Source organism: Polypterus senegalus, chromosome 9 (assembly GCF_016835505.1).
Source record: "Polypterus senegalus isolate Bchr_013 chromosome 9, ASM1683550v1, whole genome shotgun sequence".
NCBI classification, from domain to species: domain Eukaryota; kingdom Metazoa; phylum Chordata; class Cladistia; order Polypteriformes; family Polypteridae; genus Polypterus; species Polypterus senegalus.
Window position 1 is genome coordinate 139,273,056 of NC_053162.1, and position 13,797 is coordinate 139,286,852.

Consider the following 13,797-nt stretch of genomic DNA (forward strand, 5'->3'; position numbering starts at 1 on the left):
CAGAACTACAAACAGCTGAAATACATAAACTCATGACTAAGTCTAGCCACATGGATTAAATACATTATTAAATGCAAAAACAGTTTATTAAATACAAATATTAACGACAGGATTTCATTTTAAACTTTACTTTTGTTTCTGAATATAAACAACAAAACATCTTAGCCTTCAGGTAGCATTAGAAATGTAACTTCAGCTAATATGCTTGAAGCAATTAAATGTGTTGGAAAAACAAAATCATGACACTTTCTAGTTAATAATCTGCTTCACTACAAGTTAAGAACTGGTTATTTTTTCCATTCTCTTGTCAGTTGTGTTTGTGGGATTATCTGTAAATAATAAATGAATGAAGTTATAAATGCATGTGACACTATTAATACAAATATTGCTACTACTAATTACTTCTTTTTTTTTAATAAACAATAAACTACAGGTTAAATATAACTAAGAATCATGCATCAGTAAACTTTATGCAACTTTTCAAAATTGAATTTTTAGAAAACTTGTTATTAACCAAATTTTATACTGGTGTAAAATTTTTACCTAGTTTTAACTTGTTTCAATACTGTGAGTGAATCTGAAGAAGGCAGTGACAAGCTGCAGAGTTTACGGTTCTTCTAAGTTTCTGCCATATCTCTAAAACATGTATGTTAGATTAAATGAAGACTCTAAGTTGTAAGTATACAGTATGTGAATGTCATGAGTGTTTCTTGTTATAAAGGTGTGTCCTATTTATACTTAGTCCATAACAACATGCATAAATTTTAAAATGAAACATTTGTTTTTGGCCTTCCATCCACAATTGCTCTCCAAAGAGTATACATTTGAAAATGCCAGGTTGGCATAGCAGTGTGGATGGGGAAAATGTAACATTTAGAAAATGCTTAAGTATAATTGTCACATGATGAGGCACCAACTTGAGTTTGCTCTGATAATTCCCTTTCCAATCTTGTTTTTACTGTGGGGATAGTCATTTCACAACTTCTTTGCATTAGCTGAGGGGTTTAATACCTTGAAACACTACACTAATCTTCCATATTTATTTGGTAGGTCTTCCAGTCTGGATTTTGCAAAGATCTAGCAACCTTATTCTCATTGTCAACCTTAAAAGGCAGTTGTATTTCTTTGTCCATAAAATAAGGAATTTTGATTTACTTCAGTTTTGCTCTGCAAACAAAAACTGCAGTTGACTAATAAACCCAGCTTAATCTTGCATAGTAGGCAAGATTTATGTGTTTTTGGCATTTCAGTGTGGATGACATACTTTTGGAAATCGATCTGAAAATGGCACGGTGGATAGAAAACTTTTAAAATTAAACTGGTGGTTTCAAATCTGTGTTTGTTAATCTGGACTAACTTTTAGAGTTAAAGTATGGCTGGCAGTCAAAGGTGCCAGTAAAACCTCTGTTACTCATGACACTGTACTGGGTAAAGCCTGTTCAGATATTTGTTGGTTTGACGATTGTTGATCATGTAGTTAATAGGTAGAGTGTTCAGCAACTGTACTCACAGAACTGGTGGATTTGCACATTGGATATTTCAGGGAAATATATAATACTAGCCAACCCGCAGCGTACCATACGCCGCATAATCAGGCCGGTTTTTTAATGATTTTTAAGCACAGATAGAAAATTAACATTTGAAAAAATCGGTAATGTAATAAATCAGCAAGAAAAGCAACATTATAACAATGCACGGAACGAACCAACACACAATCGTCCGTGACTGAAAACTGGCGGACTGCCATCGCTCACGTGCCCACCTCCAACTCGTCACTTAAGTCGTTGTCATCTGTGCACAGTCCAGATGCACCTGTGCCTCACGTAGACTTTCTGTGTCCCTGCAGGAGCATCTAAGAAAACGCATGTTTGTCGCGGATGCGAATTGCTGTATGTAGCGTGTAAAACAGTTTGCTATGGTGCACACGGTCGTGCGTCGTAACCGAAAACTCAGTTTTTAAAGACTGCTTACTTCATTGTGTTTTAACCTCAGTTGTAAAGGATTGTTTTAAGGATCCCATGGGATACCCCTCGCAAACCGTTTTACACGCTGCATATGGCGATTCAACTCCGCGAGAAACATGCCCCTATGAACAGTCAACGTGGCTCGGAGGTGCCAGGAGTTGGTGGGCGTGGCTCCTTCCTGCGTGCACCATAGGTGTCTTACTTGTCGGCAGCTCAGTGAATCCACGCACCTTCCAGCGTACTTTCCATGGTTGTCTTGCTTTAGTGAATTATATATATATATATATATATATATATATATATATATATATATACAGTAATCCCTCGCTATATCGCGCTTCGACTTTCGCGACTTCACTCTATCGCGGATTTTAAATGTAAGCACATCTAAATATATATCACGGATTTTTCGCTGGTTCACGATTTCTGGGACAATGGGTCTTTAATTTAGGTTACATGCTTCCTCAGTTTGATTACCCAGTTGATTTCATATAAGGGACGCTATTGGCGGATGGCTTAGAAGCTACCCAATCAGAGCATGTATTACATATTAACTAAAACTCCTCAATGCTAAAAGATATGCTTCCCGCCTGGCGCTTGTTTTGTTTGCTTCTCTCTGTCTCTCTCTGCCTGACGGAGGGGGTGTGAGCAGAGGGGGCTGTTTACACAGCGGCTGTTTGCCTAGAAGATAGGACGCTCCTCTACAAAATGCCGTGCTTCTGTATACTTAAAAGTACGTATTGATTTTTTGATTGTTTGCTTTTCTTAGCGAGGGCTCTCTCTGACATTATCTGCTCTTCACGGTGCTCCTTTGAAGATAAGATATGTTTGCATTCTTTTAATTGTGCGAAAGAACTGCCATCTCTGTCTTGTAATGAAGCACAGTTTAAACGTTTGACTAAAGGGTGTTATTTCATATTTCAGTTTATAAGGGCTTAAAATATATAAAAATAACCGTACAAACATATGGTTTCTACTTCGCGGAAATTCATTTATCGCGGCAGAGTCTAGGACGGATTAACCACGATAAACGAGGGTTGACTGTATATATATATATATATATATATATATATATGTATATGGACTAGCCGAAGCCCACTGTAGCATATGGCGGTGTAAGAATAGGAACGGAAAACGGTGAGGAAGGAATTCAGTATAACAAAGGCTTAGTAAACCACTGTTGCAGTATAACGAAAATAGCAAGGAGCGAAACCAATGCCAATTGTCGAGAGAGTACCTTCCTGTAACAGGCTACGGAAAACATAGACATATAGATAGACGCCACATTCACTGCGTTGCCCAGTTGACACGATAAGTCAGTGCGTCCGCCCTATTGAGAGTGGTAAAAGTGCCATTTAAACTAATACAGGTAGACGTGGAAACCGGGTTTTCTGATGAAAAAACAATAACGCTTTTAAACAGTATCATTTACATACAACAGATTTTGGTGAATCGCTTACATGCAATTATTTATATCCATTTATACACTAAATGTGTGCGTATCCCATGGTCTTAGAGCTGGTGGGCGGGGCTCTGTGAGCTGGTGGGCGGGGCTCTGTGTCTTGCTTGCCCTTAGAGTTGGCAGGTGGGCTTTGGCGGGTGGGGCTCTGTGAGTTGGCGATCATGGCTCTCTGTCTTGCGTGCCATGAAAAGTCAATGTGGCTCAGAGGTGCATGTGGACTTTTGCACAGACAAATGCGACTGAGGCTGTGTTTGGTGAGTAACTCGGGAGGACGGTTACAGTTGGTGTGCGTTGCTCTGTCATACGTATCCCATGACATGGTAGGAGGGTTAGAGTTGGCGGGCGGGGCTCTGTCTTGCGTGCCCTTAGTGAATATATATATATATATATATATATATATATATATATATATAGAAAGAAACATCCATCTCCATCTCTCTGCGTCAAATGGTGTCTCATGCATTCTCTCCCTCAGTCACTCCCCCTTGTAACTTTAATTTTATTTTTTTGTGTCAAATTAAGTAAAAAAAATAAGGAGCCAGAAATATAGGTGGTCTTGGAGAAATGAGATCACCAAGTAAAAAAATCACATTCTACATCAATGAGATTTTTTTAATGTATCCCTCATAAGATACAAGACCTTTGAATTACATCTCCACTCATAGCTGCTATTTTCTAAAAGGCCAATGAATTTAACCCAAAATATCAACATGAATGCATTAAATGGTGTTAAAAAATACACCTCCAGAGAAAAAGCGGTTATTGTTTTAGTTATAGGTTGGAAAAATTAAAGGAGAGTTTTAAATTCAGAATACAACTATTCTTTATTCAAGTTTTTTTTAGTAAAATAGAGGGTCACAGAATAATTTAACTTTGTCTAGCACTAATCAAAGTAGCCAGGGTGATTTAGAATATAAGGTTTTTGCTATTAACAAGTCAAAACCTGCAGACTTATAACCCATTTTATCACAGTCTTAAAAATTCATAAATAAAGAGAGAAGTCATGCTGTGGTTAATACATATTTTGTTTGCTTTAGTGAATACCCTGGGAATTTACACATTAGATTAACAAAAATTAAAGATTTTATAACATGCAAGCATACTTCCTACAAGAAAGAAAGACAGCTAGATAGATAGACAGATAGACAGATAGATACTGTAGATAGATAGATACTGTAGATAGATAGATAGATACTGATAGATAGATAGATACTGTAGATAGATAGATAGATACTTTATTAATCCCAAGGGGAAATTCATATTATATAGCTATAGGTTGTCCTAATAATTTTTGGTTTGAATGACCATTGCTCACTAACATTATTTCAATTTCAATTCTTTATTGTCATGTGTACAAGTACCATGTACAATGAAATGTTTGCTTGCATGTTTCTCTTCAGGCAGTGAACATAGACCAAAAAAAAATCCACACACAATAAATAAATGGATATAAATAAGTAAATAAAACCAGAATCCTAGGAATAAATAGAGACCGTGGCAGAAGTATATGTGCTGGTAGCAGTGGAGGTGACACAAGGTTACTGATTGTTCATGAGTCTTATTGGAGTTGGGCGTGTCTGAATGGACTTGAATCGCTTCCCAGATGGGAGGAGGGTGAAAAGTGACAGTGCAGGGTGGCTGGGGTCCCACCTGATACGGTTCACTTTGCTGAGACAGTGTGTAGTGTGGTTGTCATGGATCACAGGGAACTGTGTGCCCGTGATCTGTTGTGCTGTGTTCACCACACGCTGCAGTGCTCTGCAGTCCTGAACTGAGCAGTTGCTGTACCAGGATGTGATGCATCCTGTCAAGATGGACTCCACAGTACACCTGTAGAATCTGTACAGGGTTGTGGGGGACATCCGGGCCTTACTCAGTGTCCTGAGAATAATTTCATGACATCTGAGCTCAATCAAGATGTTCCATGAATCTTGCGGAATTAGGAGTTCACAGTTAACTTAATCTCCTTGAACAAAATAAAATAATGAAAAAGAAAGAACCCCTGGAAACTGAAGTACTTACAATTCCTATTTAACATGCCAGTTAAACTGTGGGAAAAAAAATCAAATGTAAACTGGCATGATGAATGGAGGTGAGATAGGATTTGGGAAAAAAAAAGCTCTCAATTTACACATGTATAGTTTGCTCATAATTTTATAACAAACATGTAAATGGCAACAAATGTAAAGTTTAAAAAATGAACTATCCAAAAATATCACAAGCCAAATGTGGGTTGTAAGATTATGGATACTGGCTCAGTATCTGGCTCAGTTTCTCAACTTTCCTAAAATAATGTATATGCTAAACAACAGTACAAAAAGTGTTTCATTTATCTCACTGCAAAAGTTGTTATCAGTTAAGCTGGTTTATTAACTAAGAAGTTCAGAACAAGTCCACTTGTTCTAAATAGATAAACTTCAGATTGATCATTGGCATGTTTTTAACATAGCATAACAATTTATGATGTATACCATTTCTAATTTTAAGGAACTGAATTATGCTCTCTTCAAAGATGACATTTTAAAAATGCCTACATAGTGAATCTCAGTTGACTAATGTTTTAACAACCAATTCATCACTTATGTTCAATTTGAGACACAGGAAATACTGCTGATCACCACTGAACTCAGCTGCTTAACAGAAAAAGAAAGGACAGATTTACTACTAATAGGGCCCTTAAAATATTCATTACAGAAATTAATGAAAATTTTGCAATGGTTCAAGTACATATTGCCTTTCTCTCCCTCAATATCCTTAAATAAATGTATTATTAAAATGCTGTATGCTTTATTATAAAGTATTATTGTAGGTATAAAAGTACAAATGAAATGACATTGGTAACGATAAATAGAACTAATACTAACTTTGTTGTTTGTACAAGAAGTGCATCATTTGTAACTAAACAAAGGTTTATGTTCAAGTAACTTTAAGGTAAATGTTGGAGAGTTTTATAACTTCATCACATTGTTATTATGCAGCAGTTTGGAAGATAGATGGGTGGAGAATTGAAAAGTAAATTACTTGGATAATGAGCTTGAAACCTAATTTGCAAACAGGAATACTTTATGAAAAAATTGTTTGGGAAAGTTCTTATTTAAAATAATGCCCTACACAATAATGAGTAAATATCTCAAGGACTTCTCTCAGCTCCTAGAAGCTGGGCTCCATTTTGCTATGTTTTCATTAAGTTTATGTGAAGTGAGGTTATATCAGATACTCTGGCTTTCTCCCATGCTGTAAAAATATGCTTGTTAGCATATGTAGTAATCTTAAATTGCTTTGGTTTAAGTGAAAAGGGTGAAAATATGAGAGTGACCTACAGTGGACTAGTACTGTATCCAGGATTGGTTATTGCTTTACATGCAATTCTTTGGGATAAGCCTAGACTCCTCATATCATTCTAACTTAACTATAAACACAAAACCTCAAATAACCCACACCACAAACATTCATCCTTTTGTTATGGCACACATAAAAATGTCCTGCTGTCACCAATGCTTTTTAAAAACATAATGGAGTCCTCCTGCGTACATCTGGAGTATTTAACAGGAGTTAACTTTAAATAAACACTTACTAAACCTGAGAAAAACTATAAAACAGACATATACACGCCAAGATGTCAAAATAAAAAATCTACGAAATCCATTTGTTAAATAAAAAAAAAACACTTTTTTTGAACAGTTAACCAAAATTATTTTGCACCACATGAATATCTTTAAAATTTGAATACACATACCTGAGTGTATTAGCATATGTTGTTTCAAGTTCTGAATACGAGTAAACCTGACTCCACAAGTAGGACACTGAAATGGTCTGTCAGGTCCATTTGTGCTGGGTCTTGTTGATGGGCTTATATACAGATGATAAGGATACTGAACATTTTCTAACCTGCAAAATTAAAAAAAAAAACATTCACGTAAGGCATGTATATAGTACATCAATGGTTATTTAGCAGCAGATATTCAATAAGCATGTTTTATTTATTTATTTATTTTAGATTGAACACTTCTTAGTGGCCTAGAAGTAGAACAGTTAAGTAGGCGACAGCATAAGAGTTCATTAATATTGGGGGGATACAAACAGTGTGAGTGAAGAGCTTTGAAGTAAGGAATGAGAGGAAAAACAAACAGAAAAGTAAAGTTATCCTCGCAGAAGGGCAAACAGTTGGCAGTTGAGAGGAAGAATATTACAGGAGCTTAACACTAGAATTACCAGAGCCTACGAAAAAACTCGTAGATCGTCCCATCCTAAATCGCCTCTCACCTCTCCGTCAGCGTCTTTTGTCCTGTAAATGTGTGGATAAACAGCACAGCAAGTAGCCTGCTATCACACCCATAACCCCATAAAGTTTTCTCAGCTCAAGTCTGTTTACCTTGTGTATCAGTTGCTTAGAGTTGTATAGAGTGAGAAGTAAAGCAAAATTACACCTTTTATAAATACTATATCATTATTTGGAACACTTGCATTTCATGTGTGTTCCGTGTCTACAACGATCTATGTAAACACATCGTTAAAACAAACGTTTTTCATGTTTTAGTAATAATTGACAAAATGTAGACATGAAGTATATAATGTGTGAAGCCAGAATTCCAAATATCAAAGAAACACTTTCACAAAAGGTACAGATATAACAGAACAATTCCAGTCTGTTACAGCCGGTGTAATTTATACTTGTAAAGGTTTGCTTTGTTTTTTTATTCAGTTTTATCCTCTCAGCCACGTTCACAATCCCAACATCTCCTCCCACATTTGACACTGCTGTTTTCACATAGACACGCTATCACAGAGGTCAACTCAGATCATGACGATGGTTCTGCATCGAAATAAGAATGCACTTTTGCCATCACTGTACTTTGTATATGTACGTGAGAAGCTCTGCACTCTACTTGTGACTTTACGCTGTGGGAAGAAAGTAAATAAATAAAGGTAAATAGGTAAAGTGCAGCAATGGCAAAAGTGCTTTCTTGCTCTGATATAGAACCGTTGTCATGATCTGAGTTGACCTCTATTATAGCGCATCTATATGAAAACAGCAGTGTCAAATGGGGTGGGTGGGGGTTTCGGTGGGGTGGGGGAGAGTTAGGATCGTGAACGTGGCTGAGAGAATAAAACTGAAAGAAAAAAAAACCAAAAAAAAAAAAAAACCAAAGCTAACCTTTACAAATATCATAAATTACACCGGCTGTTACACACTGGAATCAAATGTATGTTTTTAATCTAAAATAGTATGAATACGTGCAGCTCACTTCTCAAAACGGACTCATCCGGGTCAAACCCATAAAGTTTTGATTACCAGTCAACAGTTAATACCACTGCACAACCGAAGCGATCGCAGCAAATGCGTGTCAATGTCGCACCCTAACGCGGGTTCTTTTTCTGCAGTTATATTTTTGAATAAAAGTGCACTTGTTCTGTGATATTTGTATCTTTGTGAAAGCGTTTCTTTGATATTTGGACTTCAGGCTTCACACATTATACACTTCATGTCTACATTTTGTCAATTACTACGAAAACATTTTTTCCAATGTGTTTACATAGATTGTTGTAGACACGGAACACACATGAAATGCAAGTGTTCCAAATAACGATATATTGTTTATTAAAGGTGTCATTTTGCTTGAATTCTCACTCTATACAACTCTATAAGCAACTGATATGCAGGTAAACTGACTTGAGCTGAGAAAACTGTGTGGGGAGGGGGGGATGTGATAGCAGGCTGCTGGCTACTTGCTGCTTATCAACACATTTACAGGACAAAAAACACTGACAGAGAGAGATGAGAAGCGATTTAAGGTGGGACGGATCTACAAGTTTTTTCATAGGCTCTGGTAATTCTAGTGTTAAGAGAGATAAAGTGCACCCCTAAGGTGGCACGGGAGAAGATTCCAGACCAGACAGATAGAGACAGGTGGTTCATGCTCACAAGGTGTAAGGTAAAGTGTGCACACTGTCTGGGGGCATCAACACCAGATTTAGAAGTGTCAAACCGTTTTCATGCCCTTGTGAGGCTGGACGGTGTCTCAGATGATTCTGCGGTGGTAAGCAGAGATGAGCAGCTCCAACAGGCACCTCAAAATCAGTTCCTAGAAAGGGAGAGGTAGTGATAGTTGGGGACTCAATCATTAGGGGATTGAAGCCATGTTTGCTCATCTCCCTGGAAGGGTGGATATGCTCTTGGCCAGAGCAGGGGTGGATCCAGTTGTCATTGTCCATGTTGGAACAAATAACATACATAAGGGTAGTCTGTCAGTTCTGAGATCCAAATTCAAAGAGGTAGATGCCAGGCTGAGGAGCAGAACTAACAAGGTAGTCTTCTCTGAAGTTCTGCATGTGCCACTCACCTGTCCAGGTAAAACTGAGGAGATTAGAAGGCTTAATGTGTGACTCAAATCTTGGTGCAGGGTAGAAAGGCACAGGTTTATGGGGCATTGGGACTCCTTTTAAAACAGAGGGGGCTTGTTCTGCCGTGACAGGTCATCTGAACTGGAAAGGCTCAATGCATTGTGGAGTCATATGAGTAAGCTAGTCGAGGAATATTTAAACTAGGGAATGGGGGTGGTGCAGGGAGTTTAGGACAGGCCAGGTTTAGAACTATACATGGAATAACAAACAGCAGTATAGAAATAAAAATGTGTTGTAAAGTAAAATTTTAATCCAACATTTAAATGTAGAAAGTGCAACACATTAAAAATGGGTTGCCTTAATGCTAGAAGTATCAAAAATAAGCCAGCTGAGTTGGAGCTGTATGTAGCAGAGAATAATTATGATGTTATATCAATAATGGAAACCTGGATAAATAACAAAGATGGGGATAAGTATAACATAGAGGGATACACATTTATTAAGAAGGATAGACAGGACAGAAAAGGGGGTGGGGTTGCAGTTTATGTCAAACAGTTTAAATGCAAGTCCTCTTCAGTTGGACAATGAACCCCATCTTAGTGAGGACATCTAGCTTTGCCTGGAAAGCATTAGGGGGAAAAAGGCCTTTATTTTAGGAGTGTGCTACAGACCACCCAATGCAGACATTATTAGAAAGATGTGTTGAAAATTCTTTTAAAAAGGTAAATTTACAGGGGCATATTATAGTCATGGGGGACTTTAATTTGGAGTTTGGAAATGGTGGAGAACAAGTGGAGTTTTTAATAAGTAATCAGTTACCATTTTTTAATACAGTGCAGTATGTTAAAGCACCAAAGCAGGATGAAGCTTGTCTGGATTTAGTATTTTGTAAAAATCAAGCTAGAATTGAAGGTGTAAAGGTGACTGAACTACTAAGGTCAAGTGTTCATAATGTAATAAAATTCTCAGTGTTTTGTAAGAGTGCGGATGCAAAGACTAAAACTGGCAACTTTAACTTTGGTAAGGTAAATTTTGAGCAGATATGTAGATAGTCTAAGGAGGATAGACTGGGATATGCTTTTAAGTGTGGAGATAGTCAAGGATCAATGGAACAGGTTTAAAAATGTTTTACATGTGATGCAGTACAGGTACATATCTAAATTTGGAATAGAAAAAAAAACTGCAGTGGGTTAATAAAGTTAAAAAAGAAACTGCAAAAGAAAAAACAGCTGTATAAGGCATATAAGACTAATAACTCCAAAGTGAAGGGTGTATGATAACATAAAGGCAACCACTAAGAAGGATATTAGGGAGGCTAAAGAAGGTACTTAACGATTTGGAAATTGTATAGGGAAAAGTACTGCTCAGATTAAATGGGCTGAAATCAAACAAATCACCAGAACTAGATAATATTTACTCTTGAGTTCTTAAGGAGGCTAGCAAGTACATATATAAACCCTTGACACATATTTTTAGGTAGTCATTGTGCACTGCTGAAATTCCGAAGGACTAGAAAATGGCAAATATTATCCCAGAATATAAAAAGGGTGACCTGGCACTTCTTTTTTTTTTATTTTTTTATTAACCTGGCACTTCTAAGCAACTATAGGCCAATACGCTTAATAGGAAAATTAATGGAAGGAATTATTAAGGATAAAATTGAGCAGCACATGGCAAGTACAGGAGTTTTTCTAACATGGTGGAATTTTATGAGGGAGCAACAAAAGAATATGATCAAAGTGGGGCATACGATATCATTAATCTTGACTTTCAGAAAACATTTAATAAGGTGTCACATGAGAGGTTGGGCATCAAATACAAAGAAGTTGGAGTTCAGGGTGATGTTTTTTGATAAGTGTAGAATTGGCTCAGGCACCAGAAGCAGATGATGATGGTACAAGGTACCTTATCAGAATTAGCTGATGTTAAGCGTGGTGTTCCCCAGGGGTCAGTACTAGGGCTGATGCTATTTTTAATATATATAAATGATTTAGATAGAAATATAAGTAACAGTCTGGTTAAGTTTGTAGATGATACCAAGATACAGTAGGTGGATTGGCAGATAATTTGGAATTCGTTACATCATTACAGAAGGACTTGGACAGCATACAGGCTTGGGCAGATTTGTGGGTAATGAAATTTAATGTCAGTAAATGTAAAGTATTATACATAGGAAGTAAAAATGTTACATTTGAATACGCAGTGGGAATATTTATTTTAAAATGAATACATCAAGAACGTGGGGACACAGTTAGAAACTTGGTAAGGGTAAATTTCACACAAACATTAGGAAGTCTTTCTTTACACAGACAACCACAGACTTGAAATAAGCTACCAAGTAGTGTGGTAAACAGTAAGACTTCAGGGACTTTCAAAAACTAGACTTGATGTTTTTTTATAAGAATTATGTGATAGGACTGGCGAGCTTTGTTGGGCTGAACGGACGGTTCTTTTCTAGATTGTTCTCATCTTTTCAAACCCAACCTTTAGCTAATAAGAAAAATCATTATTTCTTAAAAAATGTTTGATGCTAATTGTTCCACCAATATTAATTGTTCAGTGCTGCATGGAAATGTCCTAAACAGTTTAATGTTGCACTATGGGCAGTACTCCAAAATGGGGCTGTTACTAATGAGTTTACAGTTTGTGTGAGGAACTTGCAGATTTGGGTACAACTGCCAATCCTAATCTGATGTGGGAGACCTTCCATGACAAGACTCTGAAGGTTGCTGAGGGTTGTGTTGGTGTTGCCGGTGTTCCCAGAAGGAGGTGTTTCATCTTGCAGGGCACCCTGAATATCATCGAGAGGAGTCGCAGTGCACGGCTCAATGGCAACTCTGGTCTGTACTGGGAACTGAGAAGGACAGCTGCAAGGGCTCCGAGGGCAGATAAGGAGGCATTTGTTAGAGGAATCTGTGAGCAAGTGACACACCATGTGTGGTCTAGCGACCCATGTCCTGCTTACAGAAGAATCGAAGCATTACGCACATCTGAATCTGTTCCTCAGAAAGTCGCAGTCGGGGCGACTGATGGAATGGTCCTTATGGATGACACTGCAGTTGTGACACGCTGGGCTGGCTACTTGGAGCAGTTGTTCAGAGCTGAGGATGTTGGATATCTCTGGGTCCACGGTCCTTGAGGCTGATCCTCCAATTAGCTGTGAACCACCCAATCTCACTGAGATTGCACAGGTTGTGAACCAGCTGAGCAGAGAAAAGGCTGCAGGGATCTGCGGTATCCGGGGTGAACTTCTCCAGGCTGGTGATAAGGTTGTCCTCCTGGCATTGCAAGCAATCTTTGCTTCCATTTGAGACTAGCATCATCCAACTGACTGGAAAATGGGACTTGTCGTTCCTATCTGGAAAAGGAAGGGTGATCGCCTGGATTGCAGCAACTACAATATAATACTGCTCTCGGGGCCAGGTAAGGTCCTTGCTAGGGTCGTCCTCAATAGGATCCGTGATCACTTGCTCAACTACCAGCGACCGGAACAGTCTAGTTTTACGCCTAAGAAGTCTACCATCGATCACATCCTAGCACTAAGAGTTCTCATGGAGCGCAAATGCGTATATCGGCAGAGTTTCTTTGTGGCCTTTGTCGATTTTCGCAAAGCGTTTAACTCAGTTGATCGAGCTGCTCTGAGGGACATCCTGAGGGTTCGCGGGATCCCCTCGAGGTTACTAGGTATCATGGCCGGCCTGTACACTGGTACTGAGAGTGCTGTGCAGAGTGAAGGCAGGACCTCTGTGTTTTTCCCAATTGATTCTGGGGTTTGTCAGGGGTGTGTTCTTGCTCCTACTCTGTTCAATGCTTGTATGGAATGGGTGTTGGGCAAGGTCGTAGGATCCAGCGGCTGTGGGGCATCTGTTGGTGAAGAAAGATTCACGGAACTTGACTTTGCTGATGATGCTGTGATCTTTGCAGAGTCAATTGAGGCTCTGATCAGGGCACTCAAGAGATTCAGTGAGGAGTCTGAGGGTCTGGGCTTGCGAGTGTCCTGGATAAAAAACAAGATCCAGGCCTTTAATG

At 38.2% G+C, this 13,797-nt stretch overlaps 1 protein-coding gene across 4 annotated transcripts in view; it reads right to left on the minus strand.

Moving 5' to 3' along the window:
- zbtb44 (zinc finger and BTB domain containing 44) overlaps positions 1–13,797 on the minus strand; it is a 92,233-nt gene that overhangs the window by 18,053 nt on the left and 60,383 nt on the right. For all 4 annotated transcript variants that reach the window (XM_039763992.1, XM_039763989.1, XM_039763988.1 and 1 more), the window contains one exon: positions 7,163–7,314. In XM_039763992.1, coding sequence (XP_039619926.1) covers positions 7,163–7,314 — 152 coding nt within the window. The remainder of the gene's footprint in view (positions 1–7,162; positions 7,315–13,797) is intronic.